Source organism: Neolamprologus multifasciatus, chromosome 11 (genome assembly GCF_963576455.1).
Source record: "Neolamprologus multifasciatus chromosome 11, fNeoMul1.2, whole genome shotgun sequence".
NCBI lineage: Eukaryota > Metazoa > Chordata > Actinopteri > Cichliformes > Cichlidae > Neolamprologus > Neolamprologus multifasciatus.
The window spans coordinates 4,323,097-4,346,927 of NC_140449.1; the positions used below are offsets into that span (position 1 = coordinate 4,323,097).

The 23,831-nt window shown below is 44.4% G+C and overlaps 1 protein-coding gene across 3 annotated transcripts; it reads right to left on the reverse strand.

The window, feature by feature from the left end:
* Positions 1-304: 304 nt before the first annotated feature.
* On the reverse strand, positions 305-23,237 carry LOC146507631 (centrosomal protein of 162 kDa-like). Of its 3 annotated transcripts, none has more exons than XM_085177454.1 (20): positions 20,605-23,232; positions 20,146-20,227; positions 18,478-18,727; positions 18,177-18,405; positions 17,818-17,966; positions 14,971-15,099; positions 14,744-14,878; positions 13,355-13,467; positions 12,916-13,015; positions 12,700-12,826; positions 11,086-11,249; positions 8,414-8,515; positions 8,107-8,340; positions 6,170-6,361; positions 5,726-5,993; positions 4,373-4,505; positions 3,717-3,858; positions 3,547-3,645; positions 1,152-1,286; positions 305-714 (listed from the first exon to the last, which is right to left on the reverse strand). In XM_085177454.1, the coding sequence occupies exons 2-20, from the start codon at positions 20,202-20,204 to the stop codon at positions 514-516; spliced, it is 2,961 nt and encodes a 986-aa protein (XP_085033580.1). In that variant the 5' UTR covers positions 20,205-20,227; positions 20,605-23,232; the 3' UTR covers positions 305-513. The 3 variants fall into 3 exon arrangements, with proteins under 3 accessions (XP_085033580.1, XP_085033581.1, XP_085033582.1); XM_085177455.1 differs by having other exon boundaries at positions 14,744-14,875; positions 20,605-23,230; XM_085177456.1 differs by lacking the exons at positions 1,152-1,286; positions 3,547-3,645; positions 3,717-3,858 and having other exon boundaries at positions 20,605-23,237.
* Positions 23,238-23,831: the final 594 nt, after the last annotated feature.

Sequence of the window (23,831 nt, forward strand, 5' to 3'; positions counted from 1 at the left end):
GGCTCTGAAACAGAGGAAAAGACATGAAGAATTGAGACTGATGTGAAAAATCCCATCAAAAACACCTGCAGAGGACAACTGACGGCATGTTACGCAGTGCTACCCAGCAGCCATGCTCGGTGCTGCTAACCAAGCCGGCCAGTGTAGCTGAGACCTTCCACCTCACACTGGGGCCATAAGGAGAACTTTTACTGCAGAATATTTAAATATGTATTCATATTGTGGTTGTGATCAAGTATATTACTTTTATCTGCAGGCCCTGCTGTCATATCTAGATATGTAAAACAGTCAAAAAACAACAAAATAATGTTCACAAGGTTTCTTTATTTTACACGACTGTTTCCTCTGTGGAGGCAGGGATGGTAAGCCGGTCTCTGCAGGTCTTTGGTCATAAATCATTAACATGAAAAATATGAAAATAGATAGTTATTTAAATAAAAAGTAAAAGCTTCTATTGCTGACACGCTGGCATGGAATCTGCAGCATTCACAGTCTCAGCTTTCAAACGTCGTGTTAACTCCTCTGTGGAACGGCGAGCTCAGGAGGCGGCAGAACCGCTCCCTGTCGTTGCAGATGTCTCAGGATGTCCAGGATGGAGTCGAGCTCAAGGCGGAAAGCATCCATCTCCCTGCTCTTGTCCTGAGCCAGGCGTCTCCAGTGCTCCAGCTCAGACTGCAGATCATCACCTGGCGTCTGCCACGCCCCCCTAAGCACCTGAAGGACAAACAAAAGACCTCAGGTTGTATTTGATACAGCAGAACTACTTCATCTGACCTCTATGTGGATCATGTCATCAGGGGAAGTGCACAGTCTTCTCCACCACACAGCGTATATGTTCAGGTTCAGCAGTGTGTTTAACTCTGATGTCTGTATGACTGCAGAGGGTTTCCAGGAGACGTTTAAAGTCTTTTATAGCATAACCTTCAGGTCAGCTTACGTTTGCCACTAGTTCAAGTTAGTTTCATTTACGCTGACGATGTGGATCCAGAACTGCTTTTGTTTGAACGTGGTTAGTTCATCACCCACCGTGGATGTCTTTGTGTTCAAAGTTAATCACACCTGCTGATTTAAAACACCTGGATCTTGACCTTAGGGGTCACATCAGGTTCTGGGTTCCAGTTTCTGTCAGCTGGTTGTGTCCTCACTGGTACCTGCTGCAGCTCCTTCTCTCTGTGCTGGTGTCGGAGCTCCATGTTCAGTATCTTCCTCTCCAAGGTGCACAGGAGTTTCACCTCCGAGCTTGAAGCTTCTTTAGCTTCCTTCAGCTCCTGCAGCAGTTTGGTTAGCTAAACACGAGACAGAGGCAGCTAATCAGCTGGTTTAAAAAAGGAACATGTACATGTGAGCTAGGCCTTAAAGTACTCAGCAGGGTCATTCAGTATGGAACGCCAGGGCTGTCAAAATGAATTAATTAAATACACCATTAAATAAATAATTAAATGTGTCAATAATTTATTGGAATTAATTAATTAAATACATATTTATGACATATTTAATTAATCAATTAAATTACCAGGACCCACACAGACAAAGTTTAAGTAGAGAGAGCAAAAAAGTGCAGTTAACATCTGATCATTGTGCTTTTTGTTCAATAATCAGCGTGACCTGTGTATAAACACATACACTTTACTAAAAGAGATAACGTCGGTGTTTCCGTCGTAGTAACCATTAGGTTTCACTGTACAAAGCTTGTTAGACACTATGAAACACGTGCAGACCTCACGCTGTTCGACTAATGTTTTTATTGTGAATATTGATCATGAGTGAAAACTGGAAGCCCCCTCTGCTGCCTCGGAGGCCTGTGCAGCACGGAGCGAGGTCAGCATATCCAGGAATGTCTTCAGCGCTGTAGCACACATCCAGCTGTTTAACACCTGCTGCTTATTCAGGAAACACTCACGTTACCTGGTGATGGTCACAGGTTAACGTGGGCAGCTGCAGCTCCATATAACACCATGTCGGCACAAGACAAGTACATTTGTTTTTTTCCTGAGCTCAGAGCTGCTGGAGTTTGTTTCCGTCAGAGTGACTGACCTGGGATAAAGACGACAAACAGGATTTAAACGGAGAGCGATGGACACCTAGAAAACTACAGAGCACGTTATCAGCGGCTGATATCCAGTCACTGGCAAACCTTCGCTCAGTTTTAGCTCTCAGTGGTTAAACACTGGACTTAATTCACTCAGCTTCTGTCAGTCGGGTCACGTTTACTTCACCGTTTTATTTACAACTCAGGAAATCAGTTTGGCTCAGATTAAAGTTATGTTTCATAACTGCATTGTTTTACTGAAGTTAAATGTCTCACTGGAGCACGTTAGACTGAACCATTCGCTTTTCTTTATCTGGCGTTCATATGTGTGATTTAAACTGAATTTCAAGTTAAAACTAACATTAAAAATCTTTTTTTATACAAGGAGAAAAGAGAAGGCACATTTCCACCAAGAGGAGCAGCGTTGAACCAGCGTAGATACTGAAAGACTTCACTAAACTCCACATTTATATCATATTTAATTATATAGCACGTGTATTTCAGTAATAGCTGATTTATCTCAGTGTATCTGTGAGACTCCTAAACTATAATGGAACCAAACAAATTTACTTGTCTTGTGCTGACATTGTGTTATATGGAGCACCGGCTGCCCACGTTAACCTGTGACCATCACCAGGTAACGTGAGTGTTTCCTGAATAAGCAGCAGGAGTTAATCAGCTGACAGGTGAGCAGGATGTGTGCAGGTAAACTGAGGGTCAGCTGGTGTCGTGAGGAAAACGTCGGCTCGTTATTTATGTTACAGAAACACAAGGACACGCGAGCAGGCGGAAAGAGACGACCGTTCAGTGAAGATGAGAACCTGCAGATGCAACATGTGGAACACATCTAACTGGTAAACGTGAAAAACAGTTACGATGGAACAGCGGGGCTGTGAGCTCGGTGCACGCCATCAGCTGGATGTTAGCTGGCAACATCTCGAAAACATCGGCGCACTTTTGCAAACATGTTCTATGTTGGCCAGCTGAGTGGACGTGAACTTTACGCCACTACTTTCACGGCTAAAACATTATTGAAAGTGTAGTTGGTGACAGACAAAGTGACATTTTCGAGCGCCACCACCATTGCTGCTTGTGATTTGAAATGCATTCTGGGATACCTGGCTGCCCCAAGTCCACACCAGCGATCGATTATCTAGGATTGACCCGACTTGACTTACTTTGCACAGTAACCAATCAGATGTTAGAGAAGATGCAGTGGCAGCGTTAACCCCGCCCACTTAGTTTGATGGGTGAGGCTGACAGATGAAATAAATTCATGAACAGTCAGAGGTCAGGACTGCCAAAATAAATAATACATCATGAAATAATTAATTAAATGTGTCAATAATTAATTAATTAAATGTCATAAATATGTATTTAATTAATTCCAATTTTAATGAATTATTTAATGGTGTATAACATTAATTCATTTTGGCAGTCCTGGCGTTCCATAATCCTGGCGTTCTGTGTACAATCCTGGATGGAGCCAGCACAGCGATCTTTCTCCACCTCCTCACCTGCGTCTGCAGAGCATCCTCCCTCCTCCTGGATATTCTCAGTGCTTCTTTGCACCCCTGCATTTCTTTCAGCTGCTTGTCCAGATGGTTCATCATTACCTGCAGGTACATATGAATGTTAAAACAGCAGGCGCGTGTCGTACAGAGGCTGCTTGATGAGGGAGCCCTACCTCCTGAGTGCTCAGCTTATTCGTCAGTTCTGCGACCTTAGAGTCTGAGTGTTCGAGTGCATGGGCGGCCCGCAGGTGGTCCAACACTCTAAAGTGTTCTGCATTCGTAGTGGATAACTGCTCTTCAAACTCCTCTGTCAGCCTGGGAGATTAAATCATATGTTTAATTCAGGGGCAGCAGGTGATTGGCTGGGTTGTTGAAGAACATCCTGCTTCTTTGCAGGACGGGTCAATATCTATTTGCACTATGAAGCACCGTCCAATCAGTTTTGCCTGAATCTGAAGAGTCTTTATGTTCTTGAGAATTCATCAGCAGCACAAATGTTCCAATAGCAGCCACGCATCCCCAACGTGACGTCCCCTTCACCGTTTTCCTGACAGATTGATCTGCATCATCTCCACACACTTTTTGTTCTTGAGTATAACCAGTGGTTTGCACTTTGTTGTACACCTGTTTATTTCCACTCACAAAGGTCAGACAATGATATTCCCCATCAGCCTTTTACGGCTCAGGGATAGAAATTCAACACTGTAAATGAACTTTGATATTTTGTCTGCTTCACTGCTTTAAGGATAACATTTCCTAAACACAAGTGCAAGTAGAAGCATTTGGAAACGAGCAGAAATCACACAGAAGCAAAACCACAGAACTGTACCTGGACAGCTGCTGCTCGGCCTGAGCAGCGTCGGCCTTCAGAGCTTCCTTCTCCTGCTCGCTCTGCAGGAGCACACGCTCCACCTGCTTTTTTAAAGCTTCGTTCTCCTGCAGAACCTCAGAGATATGACTCCCTGTCAGAAGGAAACATGAAAAAAAATCTTCTAGTGCCTCCAGCTAGCTGCATTTTTTAAATCTGGAAAACCACAGCCCTGCTTACAGACGTTCCTATATCCCTGCTGTTAGTGTTGCACTGGCATCGATGTGGGAATGTTCTTTCTTCTGATGCAAGTCTAGAATAAGTAAACAATACTTGTGTGTAAACCACTTTCAGTTACACACACACACACACGCACACACGCACACGCACACACCCACATACACACACACACACACACACACACACCCACACACACACACACCGGTCGATTCACTTGTCTGAACTATAACGTTTGTTCCCTGAAAGAATAACGAGGTACAACACGGTGCCTCGCCGTGCAGCGTTGCTCAGTGAAGAGCAGCTATCGACCTGCAGGATGTGCACATGCAGGTGGGGCCAAACCTCACAGCTCATCTGTCTTAAAGATGTAATCAGATGTCTTCAGCCAGGCTTGATGTACTATATGTAAATGAACTGGTACTTTTCTACTACTAGAGCTTTTACACAACGTGCCTCATTCATGCAATAAATAAATCTACCTACTGTTCACACACACTCATATGGAAGCTTCGGAAAGCAACGTGGGGTTAGTATCTTTCCCAGGGAAACTTGGCATGCAGACTGGAGCAGTTAGGGATCGAACCGCCGACCTTCCCTTCAGCAGATGACCTGCTCTACCCTCGGAGCTACAGCCACCCCCCATATGTGCATGTGTTTCCTCTCCTTCAGGGAACAGACGTTATAGGCATAACTGGTCATTTTTAACACTTGAGTTTCCACACAGCTCTGAGTTTGCTGTAACTCTGATCTTCTCTGTGGCTGCGTGATGAACCAACAACAGCACGACTGGTTGACAGATCACATGGAGCATATTTGTGCCTCCATCTGACGACGAGGCTTTCTGCAAGCAGACTGCAAACGTGCCTCTTCTGAACCATAAATTGCCCCCTTTCACTCTCTATGTACTTATACAGCACTCTGCATTGAGTTATGAGTTGTTATTAATCTTTGGCTCTCCCACAGCACGACTTTTGTCTCGTCTCCTTGCTCTCATCCCCGATGAGGCGAATCTTGTTGGGATTTGGAATTATATAAACAAAATCAAAGTGAATTAAACAGTGTGACCACAAAATATTTTCATTGTATCAGGTGATCTTTAGTCCCTTTTGTGTATTTTAAAAAGTGCGTTCCCACCTGTGAATACTGTGGGCTGATAGGTCTTCTCACACAGAGCAGCTGGGAACGTTTCTCCTGCTGCAGTGAGGAGACCTGGTTCTTGGTATTTGCTCTCAGTGGATCGTCTTTCTGCTCGTGTGTTGGGGGCAGACGGCGTGTTCCTCCGTTCCTTCTTCAGTTCCTGAATGGTCCGTGTCTTTTTAGCGAGCTCTTGATTCAGCCGCTCAAGCCGCACGCCAAATGCTGCCTCGGCTTGGCGCTGGTGCCGGCCGGGACTCGGCAGGGCCTGCAGAACGAAGGGCTCTCCTCAGTGTTGTATGATCGAGTTTATTTTGTGTTATCAACTGCTCCATTATCCTACTCCATCCATTAGTCCAAGGTTGCAGAGCAAAGCCTGCCTGCTCTCGCATCTGGAGGCAGCTAAGAAAATAGCTCATTGCTTTTAGTGAGACTTGTACTGACCTTCAGCTGCTGCTGGAGAGACTCGATCTGCTCCTGCAGAGATTTCTCTGTCTGTTTGTGGCTCTGCTTCACACGGTACAGCTCTTCCTCCAGAGCCTGGACTACTGATGACTGGGACCCAGCTGCTGCTTCAACCTGCTGCTGCCGCTGCAGCTGCTGCTCCAGCTCACAGATCTGCTGCTCGTAGCGAAGCTGCAGAGCAGACACATAGTGGCATTCAACAAAAATCTGCTACACTGTTGCAGGTCGTTCGTTTTTAAGACTCAGTTTGTGAGCATGATTAAAATGTATCTGATTTGTGTCTAATTTAATTAAATAACTGTGACACGTTATATATAAAACTGTCCTTAATGAAGAGGAAATAATAATACAGGACCAAGCGCAGTATCAGTGACTGCAAGCAAAGAAACAACAAATCAAAAGCAGCTACCGACCAAGCAACACTGTTACTGATCCCTGTGTGAAACAAACCACATGTGCTTCACACTTTCTTCTTTATGTATAAACAGTGATACACAAACCAGTTAACAGGTACAGCTGGAAACTGAGCCAGTCAGCAGCTGACAGGCTCGTGGGTGTAACTAAGCAGGCCGACGCCTACAGACTCCACAGCAGAGTGGCTGCAGTCATTATGAAACAATGCTCTGAAAACACTAATGAATGTGTCCATGACAAGAGTCCAAACTGAAATAAAACCTTTCTGTCCTTCAGTTTTTCTACAGAAATCAAAATGGCCAGTGCTGTAAAGCGACTCATAGTGCTGTAAAGCGCCTCATAGTGCTGTAAAGCAACTCATAGTGCTGTAAAGCGACTCATAGTGCTGTAAAGCGACTCATAGTGCTGTAAAGCGACTCATAGTGCTGTAAAGCGACTCATAGTGCTGTAAAGCGACTCATAGTGCTGTAAAGCGACTCATAGTGCTGTCACACAGCTGCTGAGGGGTATTTTACTACAGTGAAACTGTGTTATGATGTACTCACTCTGCCTCATCTCTTGATCTGCTAATGGTGCTTCAGTCCCTGGCTGCTCCACAGGACTGTGTGTGGATGTTAGAGCTTGGTGACTGAGACGAGCTGTGTAAAGAGCTTTAAGTGCTACGAGGCTACAAGAGGAACTAGTTCATGTGTTCATCTGATGTTTTTAATGATCATTTCATCATTAAATGATACAAACCACAGAAAATAATGGTTCTGACAGATTTCTATAAAACACACGGAGTCTCTGCTATAACCAGACGTCTGAAACGTGATTCTTCACTGTGATGAATCAAACTTCCACAGCAAGAACATTTCAAAGTGTTGGTTCAGCCAAATGAGCACAGACACACGTTTCCTCACTGATCTGCTGTAAGTCAGACATGTAAAGGAGAAAAATAAAGGTTTTACGTTTTAGTCTCACAGCTGTGCGGTTAAGAAGCTCATTTACTGACTGAAACTGAACTTATTATGTCACACGGCTTCCTCTTTGGGCTTCACAGCTCTCTATGAAGCTTTTGTCTGTCGCTCTGGTTTTCTACCACACCAAGCAGGAGGACGCACACAGGAAGAGACGTGGTGATCACAAAGTGTGGATTCAGTGACTTCTCCTGATGACCAGCAAGAGATGGTGGCTGCTCTAATTCTTTGGTATTAAGATGTGAGTAACATATTTTTACAAAGGACAAAACCCCACACTAGCAGACAGCTCTGAAAGGTGTGTCTAAACACGCCCCCAGCAGCCGAGGCTGGATGCAGGCTCACCTGATCCAGCCCTGACTATTCGCTTTATCAAATGGCAAAGTTTTAAGCCCAATCTTAAAAGCTGAGTGTTTGACCTCTGAACCCAAGCTGGGAGGTGGTGAACAGGTTGGTGGTGTGACGGGGGCTTTCTGTTTGGGGTCCTGAGTGGGAAGTGCTGGCAGGTCGTTACATCGACAAGCCTGTGGATGTTAGCTCTACCTTGACTCGGTGAAACTGCTGCTCCATAACCTGGAGGCTGCGTTTGGCTTCCTCGTCGTGATTCTCCAGCTCGGCCTCCAGACGTTGGATCCTTCGCTCCAGCAGAGCAGCGACCCGGCTGGAAGAGGACGTTTCGCCAGCGTCCTCGTGGCTGGCAGATGTGGCTGCAGCATAAATCAAAGCAGGCAGCGAGTTTGGGTTTCTGCTCCTGAGTATTTGTTCCAGCTCCTTCACCTGGTGAAAACAAGTGATATGAAGTTGTAGAAGAAGGAGAAATTAACTGTTAGTGTATGTCCGTGTGCCAAACCTGTCGCTCCAAGTCCTTCATCCTCTTCAAGTCCACAAATTTGTCTCTCGCCTTTCTCTGCCAGCTGTTTCTTTTGCCCACTTCCTGTTTCAGTTTTTCTACCTGAAATGGAGACGGCCTGTTACTTCCCACTTTCCATCCTCATTCCTAAAGCTTTCACTGTTGTCACTGTAAAGCACCACAAAAGAAGACGCTCTAGAGCAATGTTTCCAGAGCAAAGACAGACACGTTCCTTAAAATTAACACAACTAAATCCATTTTAGTTTTTTCAAATCAAAACAACAGTTTCCTTGAGGCACATTTTTCTGTAACATAAAGAACTGAATGTTAGACAGAAACCAACAATCACACAATCCCCTGTGGGAGGTGCTCTGTGACAGCAGGAAAGAAAACGATGGTTTGTGGCAAAACCATCACAGCCTGGTCACATGGTCTGACTGGGAGAGTACAACCACCAGCCTTAAATGGGAATGATAAATTATTCAAGTTGTACATCTAAAAAAAGTACAACAACAACAAAGACAAATAAAGTTCAACAAAGAAAACAGTCTCTAAGACTAAACACTGAGCTCATTAATCATAAATGGTGTGATTGAATGTTTTGTTTCTATTATAAGTGTTTAAATGTTTAAAGCATTTAATGAAAACTACCACACAGATGCTAAAACAGACTCTTAGACTCTATTTCAGGTACAAACACTGAGTCACACGTTAGAAGGTTATGTTACAGTCATTGAATTAGCCTGCTTTATGTCCTGGTGGGCGGGGCTATGACTCGCCACACCCACTATCAGATCTTTACATGGAGGAAGCTTTTGAATAGAGATTGAACATGTGATGTAGTCAAAGGAGCTTGCAAAGAAAAGCGTCTGGACTTCTTTAAGTTACTTGAAGACGTTTCACCTTCATCCGAGAAGCTTCTTCAGTTCTAAGGTCAAATGGTGGAGAGTCCCAGATTTAAACCTAGTGGGAGTGTCCCCCCACAGAGGGACAAAAGGACCCCCTGATGATCCTCTAATCACATGAGCCAAGGTGTGAAACTGGGTGTGGGTCCCAATCAGCCAGAGTTTCGGGTGAGCTCATTGTGAAACCTGGCCCCACCTTATCATGTGATTTCCTGAGGTCAGATGTGAGTGGGCGTTAAGGCGTCTGGGGAGGAACTCAAAACTGGATTATAGATGGCAGAGAGTTGGTGTCGTAAACCACCGCCTCTGTTCAAAGATGGTCGCTCACAGTGGACATAGATGCTTCTTTCACTCCTCTTTCAAACCAATAGTAGCCAACCTTTACATGGAGGAAGTGGAAAGGAAGGCTCTTGGCTCTTTCAAAGGAAGAGTACCCAGCCACTGGTACAGATATGTAGACGACACCTGGGTCAAAATCAAGACACAAGAAGTGGAATCCTTCACTGCGCACATCAACGCTGTGGATAAAAACATCAAGTTCACCAGGGAAGACACAAAGGACGACTGTTTGCCTTTCCTGGACTGCGCTGTGCACATTGAAGAGAACGGAAACCTCACCATCGAAGTTTACCAGAAGCCCACACACACGGACCAGTACCTCCTGTTTGACTCCCATCACCCTCTGGAACACAAACTTGGAGTAATCAGGACCCTACACCACCGGGCAGAACATGTTCCCTCTAAGCCTGAAGGAAAAAGAAGGAACACACACATGTAAAGGAAGCACTCAAAACGTGCGGCTATCCTAAATGGGCGTTTTTAAAGTCAGCAAAGAGGCACAGAAAAGAAGATCAGACACCAGCGAGGGAGGATAAGAAGGACAGGCGCAGCAACATTGTCATCCCCTATGTAGCCGGTGTATCAGAGAAACTCAGGAGGGTTTTCTCCAAGCATGACATCCCGGTGTACTTCAGACCCAGCAACACACTCAGACAGAAACTGGTTCACCCGAAAGACAAAACTCCAAAACACAGACTTAACAATGTGGTGTATGCCGTACAGCAGCGAGGAATGCTCAGACCTCTACATTGGAGAGACCAAACAGCCACTTCACAAGCGCATGGCACAACATAGAAGAGCCACCTCCACAGGACAAGACTCAGCAGTCCATCTGCATCTAAAGGTCAAAGGTCACTCTTTGAGGATGCCAATGTTCACATTGTGGACAGAGAGGACAGATGGTTTGAAAGAGGAGTGAAAGAAGCATCTATGTCCACTGTGAGCGACCATCTTTGAACAGAGGCGGTGGTTTACGACACCAACTCTCTGCCATCTATAATCCAGTTTTGAGATCCCTTCCCAGACGCCTTAACGCCCACTCACACCCTGGGCCATCTGACCTCAGGAAGTCACATGATAGGGTGGGGCCAGGTTTCACAATGAACTCACCCGAAACTCTGGCTGATTGGGACCCACACCCAGTTTCACACCTTGGCTCATGTGATTAGAGGATCATCAGGGGGTCCTTTTGTCCCTCTGTGGGGGGACACTCCCACTAGGTTTAAATCTGGGACTCTCCACCATTTGACCTTAGAACTGAAGAAGCTTCTCGGATGAAGGTGAAACGTCTTCAAGCAACTTAAAGAAGTCCAGACGCTTTTCTTTGCAAGTATCATTAAAATAAAAAGTAGTTAGCACAGACAGAGGATTCATGCAGATTGAGGGTACAAAATAAATCAGTCTGTAACCATCGTGTGAGAGCGTCACCTGTTCTCTGAGCTGGTGTATCTCAGCTGTAGCAGCCTTCAGCCTGCCAGCATCTCTGTCCAGCATCTGCTGCTTCTCAGCAAACCACTGCAGCTTTTTCTTAAGGGCTGTCACGTCCTCCTGGTGCCTGTCCTCTAATGCACGCATCTCAAAGGTCTGGTTTCCTAACACGTTCAGGAGAAATCAGTTCTTACTCATATATACACAGCAGGTACAATAAGTATTGAACATGTCACCAGTTTTCTAAGTAAATATATTTCTAAAGGTGCTACTGACATGAAAGCTTCACCAGCTTAATCCCCACATTACAAGAAATCAAACATAAATGTCCACAGATGAAGTTATGTGTAAGAATGAGTGACACAGACAAGTCACAGCTGAGCTTTATCAGCACTCCGAAAGCAATCCTGCCTTTTTATAGGCCAGATGGGACCATCAAGAAATCATGATGGGTAAAAACAAATACTCTAGCTCAAGACCGTCACAGTCCTATTGTTGTAAAACATCCTGATTGGTTACAGATGAATTTCTAAAATCCTGAAGGTTCCAGTGGCCAGCGCCTGGTCATGGCCGGTCCTCCCCACAGAGGAACCGAATTATCGCAGAGCCAGGGGGCACTGGAGAAGAGGCCTGTATGCACAATACTGTTCATTACTGAAGAAAAAACAAAATGAAACACGTTTAAATTTTGCTGAAAAACAATCAAACAAGCCTTTGAAATACTGGAATAACATAGTCGGGTCAGATGGGACCATAGTTCCACTCGTTGCATGCATAATAAACACCATACCAACAGGTATGCACCACCAAGGTCTGGGTGGTTCAGCATGTGACACTGGAACACTTCAGGATGAAGGGAAAATGTGCCGACACATTCCTGATAGCGAAGAAATGACAGTAGATGCAGAGACAGGAAACTATTGACTGGCTTCAGAGAAAGAACATGAAGTGTCTCGCCCAGCCAATCACCTGACCTATATCCAGAACTAAAGGTCAGAGGTCATAGAAAGGGCCCGCGCAGCACTTTCAAGTTTTGAAGACTGTTTGTGTGGAAGTTTGGGCCAAAATCCCACCCGAGCACACCTGGGAATAGTTTCTCCACACAGGAGACGTCGTGAAGTCTCCAACAAAGGCTTTTTGTGCGACAGTTAAGTAAACATCAGTCAGTACGTTCAGTACTTTCCTCTGATGTTTTTGCATGTGTGGATTAGATGTCACATCTGGTGACGATTTCACTTTGAATCATACATTTAATGACTTGCACATATTTGTCAGTTTGATACATTTTGGGGTTTTATAAACAAATCACAAGCAGCAGCTGGTTACAGTGTTGCAGTAATCCTGACAGCATGTGATGCTTTTCTCTGTCACTCAACATTAAAGTGAGTCTCTTTGGTCAAACACAACATCTGAAGCTGCCACTTTGATTTATGGGTTTCTGCTAAGGTAGCACATTTTTAAACTGGCAGAGTTTTGCACATTTCTACAAAACGAAGCTCCAAACTTGGGCTTGTCATTATCCTATTATAGCATTTTGGACTTGGGTTTGTATATGAAGTGAAAAGGGGATGAAAAATATGGATATTGTAGTTTCAGGACTGTTCTTTATCTTACCCGCTGTGGAGGTGGCTCGGGCTTCAGCCAGGTCTCTCTCTTTCTTAATGAGCTGCATGTCCACCTCCAGAGCCTGCTTTTCTTGCTCAAGCTTGTGGACGTCCGCAGACATCTTGGCCTCATTTCTCTGCACAAAGATTCACATCTGTGCTACATCAAAGAGGCTAACATAGCCCTTCAAGCCTTACAGTACAGGTGGATGAGAGCGGTACTGACCTGAAGTGAGTTTATTTGCGCTAACAAGTCTGCAATGCGTGGAGTGTGATCCGTTAGGCATATACTTCCCACTGGCCTCGAAGTTTTATTCAGCTGCTCCCTGGTGAGGTTAGAGAAGGTTTACCCTGACCACAGAACAACCACATCTAGAGAACTTCATGATCTCTGTTTGTTAACGACCGACTTCACAAACTTAAAGTTAGCGCTGCTGTCCCTGAACACGAGTGACTCCGGTTTGGTCTATGTGTTGAATACCTTCCACACGCTGTTAGCTTCACTGTTAGCTTCGCTGTTAGCTTCACTGTTAGGTGCTTAAATGCACAGAATGAAGCGATGCATGAACATGTGTATGACTCGCAGTGTTCCAAGTGGTCAGTCTTTCACAGTGCACACAAACAACAACATATGTGTGGGACGTACAGGTCTGTCAGACGCTCACCTGGTGGCAGCCAGCTCATTCAGCAGCCGCTGGTTTTCTTTAAACATGGCCTCCTCGTTAGCTTTACTCTTGGCCTGCTGAGCCTTCATCTGTAAATACAGCTTCTCATTCTCCTGGAGGAAGATTAATGTAAAAAAACAATGAAAAGAACAACTAGGTACAAATCTTGTTTTTTAAAACCGTTGCTCACACCTAATATGGGCTTTTCTATTTACTGCAGTTTGTATAAAACTGAAAATGATTAGAATTTCATAAATTGTGCCCACACGGCGTCTTAACATAGAGCGTCTGAGGTACAGCACTGCTGCGAGTGGAGAGGACTTCTAAGTTGTTTTAAGCAGAAGGCAGAAAGACAAAGTTTAGGGGAAAATGAGTCCCTCTCATTAAAGATACTCTCATCTCCCAAACCTATGCAAACTCTTAAAGCAGGGGTCCCCAATCCCAGACCTCGAGGGCCGGTGTCCTGCAGGTGTTAGATCTCACCCTGGGTCAGCACACCTGAATCACATGATTAGTTCATTACCAGGCCTCTGGAGAACTTCAGGACATGTTGAGGAGGTCATTTATCCATTTAAGTCATCTGTGATGGATCAAGGACACATCTAAAGTAGATGTAGAGCAGCGAAAGTCCGCGGTGATCTGAAAATGATGTGCCGGGACTTTGCCATTCTCAGCGGCTCTAGTGACCCTTGACCTCCTGGTCAGCTATCGAGCTAGTGGGTAACAGACGTCTCCGAGAACGTTGGAGCGCTTTTGAAAATATGTGGTGTCTTGATAAACTGAGCAGATATTTGAGGTTTACACAGCTACATTCTCGCCTGAAAATATGTTAAACGTTTATTTTGTGACCCAGAAAGAATAATAAGAGTAATATTAAAACTAACTAGCTGCCGCCATTGTTGGAAACTGAGCTGGGCTGCGCTATGAATTCTGGGACACAGCTTCTTCTTCTTCGGGGTTTAACGGCAGCTGGCATCCTTGTACATGCAGTGCTGCCATCTTCTGTTTCAGTCCGTTATTACACTCTTAAATCCTACTACTTATTCCTGCGTCTTTTGGGATCTTACAAAGCTTCAAACGACGCGTCGACTATTAAATCAGTCGTCGATGATTTTGATAGTTGATGTAATCGTCACTAGTCGACTAATCGTAGCAGCCCTAGTATGTAGTGTCATAAATTTGCATCCATTCAGTTGATGATAGCAAATGTATAACATTACTTACACTGCTGGGATTACAGCTGACAGAACACAAAGTAGAAATCAGTCTATTTGTTTTAGAAACAAGTCCTAATAAAAGTCCTTAAAAAGACGAACTAACACTGAAATCATTGAGAGAAAAACGTTGTGACAAAAGTCACAATAAGATGTAGAGTTCAGGCTCACTAACCTGTTGGTAACCTTTTATCAGTGCCTCCTGCTCTTTGATTTCTTTATCAATCTGCTGGAACTTCTCATCTGCAGCAACATCTGCAGCCTCCACCCACCTCTTCTTCTGACTGGCTTCTTCTGCACTTCTCAGCTGCTGAGAGAAAAAACACAAGTCTTACCCAAATAAGAAAGGGCCATCCTACATTTTCTATATATATGGAATGAAAGTATGACGTGTTTATGCACCTTGCTTTGCAGCAGGTAATTCTGCTGTCTGAGTGAGCTGAGCTCCTCTGCTCCTGCCTTCATCATCTGCAGCTCCCTCTCCTTCTGTGCCAGCTGGGTCCTCAGCTGCTCCAGCACGGAGCTGCCAGTCTGAAAGGCAACAAACCAAAGTCAGGCCTCTCTTTCAGCAAGAATCAGTGTGCACAGGAGCTGCAACATGGTTTTGCTTTTCTCCCTTTGAAACACATTTTGACAGTATGTTTGTGTTGTGGCACTCTACATTTAGTGTTAGGAAAAACAACTCTGTCCTTGTAAAAGGTGAAAAACACTGTGGATGAACATGTGAAGTCCTTCTTTAAGCAGAGGCTGTTGCACTTCAGCTCTGCAGCTCAGTCCCTCCCTGGATGGCTCTCAGTTTGCTAAAGTGATGTGCAAACAACAAAGGCTCTAACTTTACTCACATCTTTCCATTTTAAATATTTAGGACCCAGAGCTGTACCAATGACCAGCTACTCAGGTTTTGTCTAGCATCTGTAAGCTTTAGGCTCTGCTTTGGTAACCAGCAGCAGATTTTAGGCACACAGACTTCACCCCACAAAGAGCTGGGCCTAACACTGTAAAACATGGCAAAAGGAGAGCTCTGAAAGGTCAGCTCAACCTCAATGCCAGACACCAACACAGACACAGGCTGGAGAGAGAACACATCCCTTCCATCTCCAACACCCTACATGTCCTGTTACTACTGTAACTTGGCTTCAGATAAGTAACAGAAGATGAATGGATTCATGTTCTCTGTATGATGTTGTTCAAGAAAAGCAGAGCTTATGGTTACTGCTGACACGCTTAGTATTAGAAGTTGAGATGGAAGTTAGCATGAGGGTGTTTGGTAATCCAATGCCACGTTCCAGAAGTTCCCGTCAGAATATCCTCTGGAATGCTCCCTCAAATCAATTAACTAATATCCCAGAAATGAAAACTGCACTGACACTGTTGTGTATTCAAGACTCACTAAATAAGCAGTGTGCAGCACACAGACCAGGCTCTATCCATCAATGTGCTGTAGGAGTGTTTCTCAGCACAAAACAACAAAAGTATTACAGCAGAGGTTCCCAAAGCGGGGGACGTACAGCCATTGCAAGGGGAGTATGAATGAAAAACGTGTGGACCTGCTGGCATAACGGACATGTTTATGACGGGGCTCCCACACTAATGCAAAGCAGAGGATGAAGCATCTCCAAATATGTTTCCAAACCAACTTCCTTCCAAGTCAAAGAAAAGATGATCATATCTTGCCTTTGGCTTCACCTGCACAAGTGCAAAGGTCGGTCTCCCTATTAGTTTAGGGTTATTAGTTTAGAATTAGTTTCCCCTGCGTCAGGAGCAGCGCTGGGCTCTCCAAATCACGGATAAATGTACTGATAGCAATGTTGAATATTATCACACAGGAAAAAACAACTACACACAAAATAATTAGACCATGACACCTTTCTAAATGGAGGGACAGTAACTGCGTGTGTGTAAGTGTGAATACAGGAACCTCTGTATCATGGTGTAATGTTAATGATGCATTATAAAGAACAACAAAATAAACTACCATAGCTATGCAGATGACACACAAATATATATCACAATGTCACCAGGAGACCGAGGCCCTGTACAGGCTCTTGGTAAATGCATTGTGGAAATTAATGACTGGTTGTGCCACAATTTTCTCCAGCTAAACAAAAACAAACTGAGGTAATAGTCTTTGGCGCCAAAGAAAAACGATTACAGGTCACCAGAGAACTTCAATCTATACACCTAAAAACCACAAACCTGGAGAGAAATTTGGGTGTAGTGATGGATGCAGACCTAAACTTAGAAAAACACATTAAGACAATAACAAAGTCAGCTTACTATCACCTTAAGAATATTTCAAGGATAAAAGATCTGATGTCCCAACAGGACCTGGAAAAACTAGTCCATGCATTCATCTTTAGTAGGCTTGATTACTGTAACAGCATCTTTACAGGTCTACCTAAAAAATCAGTCAGACAACTACAGCTCATTCAGAACTCTGCTGCTCGAGTCCTCACTAAGACCAAAAAGTGGACCACATCAGTCCAGCTCTGAGGTCTTTACACTGGCTGCCTGTCCGTCAGAGGATAGACTTTAAAGTTCTGATGCTGGTCTATAAAGCTCTGAATGGTTTAGGACCAAAATACATCAGTGACCTCCTGACCCAGTATGAACCTTCCAGATCCCTCAGGTCATCTGGATCCGGTCTTTTATCAGTTCCCAGAGTCAGAACCAGACACGGAGAAGCCGCATTCAGCTTTTATGCTCCTTATATCTGGAACAAACTCCCAGAAAGCCTCAGATCAGCTGAAACACTCAGTTTATTTAAATCCAGGTTGAAGATTCACCTGTTCTCAGCTGCATTTGAATAAAACACCAAATCCACACTTTTAAGCTTAAATTTCAACACTTACATTTTAACTACTGATTTTATCTACTGTTCTGATTTTATCCGTTTTGTTTGTTTGTTAATTAGTTTGTTTGTTTGTTTGCTTGTTTTAATCAATTTTAAATCGTGCTTTTTATTTGTTTTTGTTTTTTAATGTCTTTGAATCACCTTGTTGTTGAATTGTGCTATACAAATAAACTTGCCTTGCCTAATGAATCTACTTTGCTAAGATACAAAACAAGCCCTGTTTTTCTCTTTTCCAGCTTCATCACTGGAATGTGCTCCTCGTAAGTGAAGTCACTCCAGAGTTCAAACAAGATTACCCAAACACATCTTCCTAAAGTTATACAGGTTATTACCGACCACACAGAGTGAAAAGATGCTGGTGGTCAGGAAAACCTGCACAAACAGTATTTCCTTACACTGATCTGTGGAAGATGTTGCTCCAGCCTGGTTTCTCTGACTTCCTGTGCAGAATCCTGGTGTTTGGTAGCGTCTATTTGCTGCTGGAGGACAGCCACCAAGGACTGAACAGATGCCACTAGTTCATTCCTCACTGTTACTCCTGGTTCTAGCAGTGAAAACACACAGAAAGGGATTCAAAGAAGTGCTACAAAGTCAGGACGTTACAAGGTAAACTGACAGGATTGATGCTGGCTGATAAGAAATGGAGTTAAGCAGTTATCCAATGATCGATCAATGACTGTACAGTTTCTAACAGCGTGGAAAGCACACCATTCTTTCTTACATTATCTAAAGCTTGATGTGTGCAGTTAATAACCTGTGCAGTCCCAGCAATCTTCGTGGGTCTTTGTGGATGTCGCTCTGTGTGGACACTGTGAGGAAACAGCAGACCGGGGTTTGGCTGGTGCAGCAGAACCTCTACTTATCCCCGATGACCTTGAAGTCACCGCCGCTCTCCCACCCAGTCGCTGGCCTCTGACAGGAGCTGGAGTGGCTCGTCTCATTGAAGAGGTACAGGAAGGAGAAGTCAGGGAGCCACGGGAGGCCTGAGGAAACGTATGATGCAAAGTGTGAATGTAATCTCTTTTCTACAGTAGTGCCTTTTATAGTTTGCTCACCGGGTGTTTCTTAGTTGTGCCAGTGTGAGATGATGTGAGAGAAGAGCTTTTGGTATGATCCTGCATCAGCTTGTCTACTTCTGCTCTGATGCTGCCAATCAGATCCTTGTTGGGGGGGTGAGCAGCACCGATTGGGTGGCTTGTCGACTCCTCGGCCCCATTTATTGCTGCAGCTGCAGGGGGCTGTGACTCATCCACGAAGGCCCTCTCCAGCCCCCCGGACGTCTTTTCTTGGTTGGGTCCCACAAAACTGCAATCAAAGTGAAAACCACAGTAAAAAAGAAACAAAATATTTTATGTAACTTTACAGTTACTACTGTAACTATTGTTTCAGACGAGTGTCAGTGATGTCAGGATGGTGAGTTCTTCTAAATACAGACAGATGGTGGATAACACATTTTTATCTCATATTCATCTACATAAATGAGTACACATTAGTGCCCAGCAGAAGACGGTGGACGGACGGACAGACGGGTGGATGGAAGTATGTACACCCAGGCTTCAGCATTAGTCGTCACATCTGCCCGACTTTCATTGACAGGTAACACATTTAGCTCACCTGTCACATTTGCCTTTGCTGTGTAAACGACATACTTTTATTTTCTTGGAGGGTGCAGATGGTTTCCTAATTATTACCATCCATGTCATAATCATTGACACTCTGAGTCCAGACCTTTGACCAGCTGAAAACATTTGATTCATCATGAAACATAAAGAAGAGTCAGGAATGATGAGCAGTTAGACAAGAGTGGGACAACAATCCAGCAACTGGTTTCCTACTATCAGATGTCTCAGGACTGTTGTTGAAAGACGAGGGGCTGGTACACATGGCCCAGTGTTTTTGAGATGTGCTGCTATCATTAAATACAACAGATTTTTTTATTTTTTAATTGTACATTTTATAAATATCAGATATATTTTCTTTGTTTTGCTGGGAACAAACAGGGGCTTCATAATATTTGCAAACCAATGCAAACTTTAACATTCTGCACAGCCTCACACAGAACTGATGATCACAGACGTTGTCCTGCTCTCCATAACGATCGATGCTTTCATTGTTTTGTTTTGGACGATTATTGTTTGTTTCACTGTTTTTGTTTGCGAGTTTATTCTTTGCTTCTTGTTTTATTGCTAGCAGAGTTTCTCCAGTTGATCATCCCAACCCACGGATGAACTGCTGTCCACAGCATACCAAGAACTCTTGTTTATAATAATAATAATAATAATGATAATAGATTGCATTTATATAGCACTTTACAATACCACTATTCCTTCACTCTCACATTCACACACTGGTGGAGGCAGCTACAGTTGTAGCCACAGCTGCCCTGGGGCAGACTGACAGAGGCGAGGCTGCCATATCGCGCCATCGGCCCCTCTGGCCGTCACCAGTAGGCGGTAGGTGAAGTGTCTTGCCCAAGGACACAACGACCGAGACTGTCCGAGCCGGGGATCGAACCAGCAACCCTCCGATTACAAGGCGACCTCCCAGCTCTTGAGCCACGATCGCTCCTTAACATAGTTAAGACAAAATGTGACGTCAGATTTAAGCTCGTCTGTTGGCTGATGTTTGAATATTTACAGCGAGTCCCTTCAAATATTACTTGAACTCTGTGTTTGTGCCACAAACACTGAGATGCTGATGAACTGGGAGGAAAACAAGCTGACCTGACAGGCTGGAGGGTGAAGCCTCTAATTTGAGCTGCCTCTGGTCGGAGGAGCCTCATCAGCTCTTCTGCAGTGGGCAGCTCTAAATACACAAAGACAAAAGAATTTCTCAGCAGACTTTTATCCTTTACGATCCTGCCCATCACAAACACTTTAGCACAAGTAGGATCTTATTTATGGGGCTAACACACATGAAGTGACACAGAAGTGGAGCCCAGGTGTGACAAATGTGAAATGAAGACCTTTCAAGTCTTTGAAATCTGTGGAAAATAATCAAAAATATTGATGCTTTTTCCAAAACTGTCAGAACATGACATCAGGGTTCATCCATGTTGCACATTTTCTCATTTGCAGTGTCAGAAAGAGCCGTTGGGGTTCGCTCACTGAGCAACCACAGACCTGGGGTTTATACACTGTATACTTAGACTGACAAAGACTGAAAGTAGAATCATTTCTGACCTGAGTCACTGGTAGAAACAGGCTGCAGAGACTGTTGGGCATGTTGAGAGGAAGGAGACAGAGGTCTGTTGATGCTCCATCTCCCTTCCAAAGATGAGGTGTGATGACCACGGCCATCTGAATCCTCCACAACATGGACCTGCCTGTAGGCCTCCTGCAGAGCCTCCAACTCCGAGGCCCCACTTTGCACGTAAGACTGACCTGTTGAGAAAATGAGTGAAGTTCATCCAGAAAGTTAAATGAAACTTGAACGATGTTTTAGAGAAGCTTCAGTCACGTTTAAAGAGTTTGTTTCACGTGTTTACATGCTCGTTTACATCCTGACCACATATGTCTTATAATCTGGTTTCATTATGTATATTTACATATTATTTTACGTAATGAGGCTGAAGTTATTCAAATGTCTTCTGTAAAAGTCAATATATAATTCATTCATTGCATAGACTGAAAATGTGAATCACAGTGTGTGAGATGTGGATTAGACACTTTATGTAATGATCTCTGTCAAAGATCAGGGACTGTGGCTTCTCCTTAGAAGCAGTAAAATCACAGACACTAAAGAGGAAACTGCATCAGGAAAGAGCAGCCCAGAGAAAGAGCTACATCTTAATACCAGAGCTGAAGACCATCTATCATCCTGACACTATATTTCTGATCATGCTGGAGCTCACAGTACACTGGGAGGAGCGGATCGAGGAGGCCAATGAAAGGAAAGTACCAGGAAGTAGTGCAGGAGTGCAGGGGAAGGGGCTGGAAGACTTTCTATGAGCCCATAGAGGTGGTTGTTGGAGCTTTGCAGGACGATCACTCTGCAAAGAGGCCGGCTGGGCGTGGCTGGGGCAGCCAAGAAGAGGCCCGTCCAGGCTGTGAGCGAAGCGGCAGAGAAAGCCACAAGGTGGCTGTGGATCAAGAGGGCTGATCCGTGGGTAGCTACTGGTACGCAAGTCAGGGCCTGATCACGCCCGGCTGGGTCGCCTGGGTGAGGGTGTGTGATGTTGTGAGACCCGAAACACCCGATGACCCCAGGATACATCACTGAAGATGCGTACCAGTGCATCCAGGAGATTCTTGCATAAGAAAATAATTTATAGAGTGAGGAGGAACTGGAGCGGAAAAAGATGTATGTTGTATGGTCGTTACCCTTCAAGCTCAGTTTGTCAGCCACAGAACTGGGAGCGTGATGGTCCTACAAGCACTACCACTCACTGTTTAGGGGTCCGTGCCCCGAGTGCACCAAGCACCTCGTGAACCACTACTTCACCCTCCACACAAGCTCCTGTCACAGCCCTCGGGTTGTGTCGAGCTTTTTGTGTTACCTCCTGATGTTGCTTCTACCTGGTATAACATTTATCACTATGGCATCATCACCAGTCTGTGAGAGGGTTCAACCATAGAACTGGGACTGAACTGCACCTGTGGTGTGGTAGACCCAGCCTCTATCGAGCTCGTGCGGCGCTGGTGGTGCATGTCGTGCAGAGGCTTGTCTTTCCATGATGTTTCCGTTCTCTGTGTTTCTGTTGCCTCAACAGAACCATGTACTCTAGGCACACTATCAGCTGTGGCCATGTTCCTGGATTCATGGATCTTAGCCGTTTCATTCTGAATAGTGGTTCTGACTTTCACTGGTTCTTTGCCTCCTTTCTTTCGCTGTGTATCGTCTCAGGGTGCTGGACTTGGGCTGAAAGTGCACAGAACATGGCCCCCTGCTGAATCCAGTATCTAATTTAAAATCCTTCTCATCACATAAAACATCTTACGTACAGTATTTCCCCGAAGAACACTTCACTCTCAGACTGCAGGTTTACTTCTGTTTCCTATGAATATTTCTAGTTACAGAAATTTCACAGGCTTATCCCTCAAAACTGTAAATGCAAAAACATTGCACAAAATAGTTTCCAACCACAGGAAAGTTATTTCATTTTTGAGATAAACTACGTTTTATAAACTGTAGGAAAAATGAAAATAACTATTACTGTGCACAATTTGCAACAAAGCAGCATGAAAATAAACAACTTCCAACAGTGTAATTTAAGTTCTAAGCCTCCCAGAAACTACACACAAAGGCATAAAGTCAAACATGACTTGTAAAAACACCAGCTGACCTTTGAAAGGCCCTGTAGGGGAAAACTAGGTTTTGTGTATGTTGTAACGACACCACTTCTGGTTTTCGCAGGTAATGGCGGACTTGAAAGTTCGCACTGACAATTTGATGATGTTAATTGCAACGTAGGAAGTGCTATGAACAGCTGATCCAGGTGTGTTTCTGGATTATGTTACTGTGGTTACGAGCACCTTTTACTTGATTTTTGCAAAGGAAACCCTGACCTGGGACAAGCTGAATACATGCTGTGTACAACTCCTGTGGTGCACTAGCTTATTTGTGTCACGGTTTGCGGGGCAAGCCGTGTGTAAATTATTAAAGGACCCTTTATGCAGGCAGCTCAGATGCAAGTGAGTTTATTCATCAAATGTTGATACAAACAGAGATGGTGAGGGTGAGCATGAAACTAAGCAAAAACCTAAACTGGAAAAACGAACAGAAACAGAGATGCAGGGAGACACGGAGAGACAACCTGAGACGACGGAGGGAGAGACGCAGTCCAGAAAACACCAAATAACGCACACAAGAAAACACAGGGTTTAAATACACACAGGGCAATCAGGGAATGGAAACAGGAGGGAGACACGGCTGGGAGTGATTGGACATAACGAGACAAGGGGAAGCGAAACTAGAAACACTAACGAGAGACGCAGACCTGCAAAATAAAACAGGAACTCACACATGGAAAGACACAGACTAAGGAACACGGACTTTACACCGAGGAAATGACTAAACATTAAACTGAGGAAGAACAGAACCAAAATATATCACAACAATAGAAAACACAAAACGCTGGTCAAAGACCCGGGATCATGACAATCCTACCAGGATTTTAAAATAGTTACACAAATGGGAGCGTGTACGTGCTTAAAGGGTTAAAGTACTTGCTCACACGGGGTCATCTGATTGGTGGAATTTTCTCTGGATCATTGTAGAGTCTTTACCTTACAATGTAAAGCACCGTGAGCCAATTGTTGTTGTGATTTGGTGCTGTATAAATGAAACTGAATTAGCCAGCTGCAGTGATGGGTATGCAGGGATTGTGCATAAAGCTGCACTCTTATCCTCGAGCAGACTTTCTCAGGGTACGTGACACGGTCTTGGTAAACAGCCGTGTAGAGTCTAA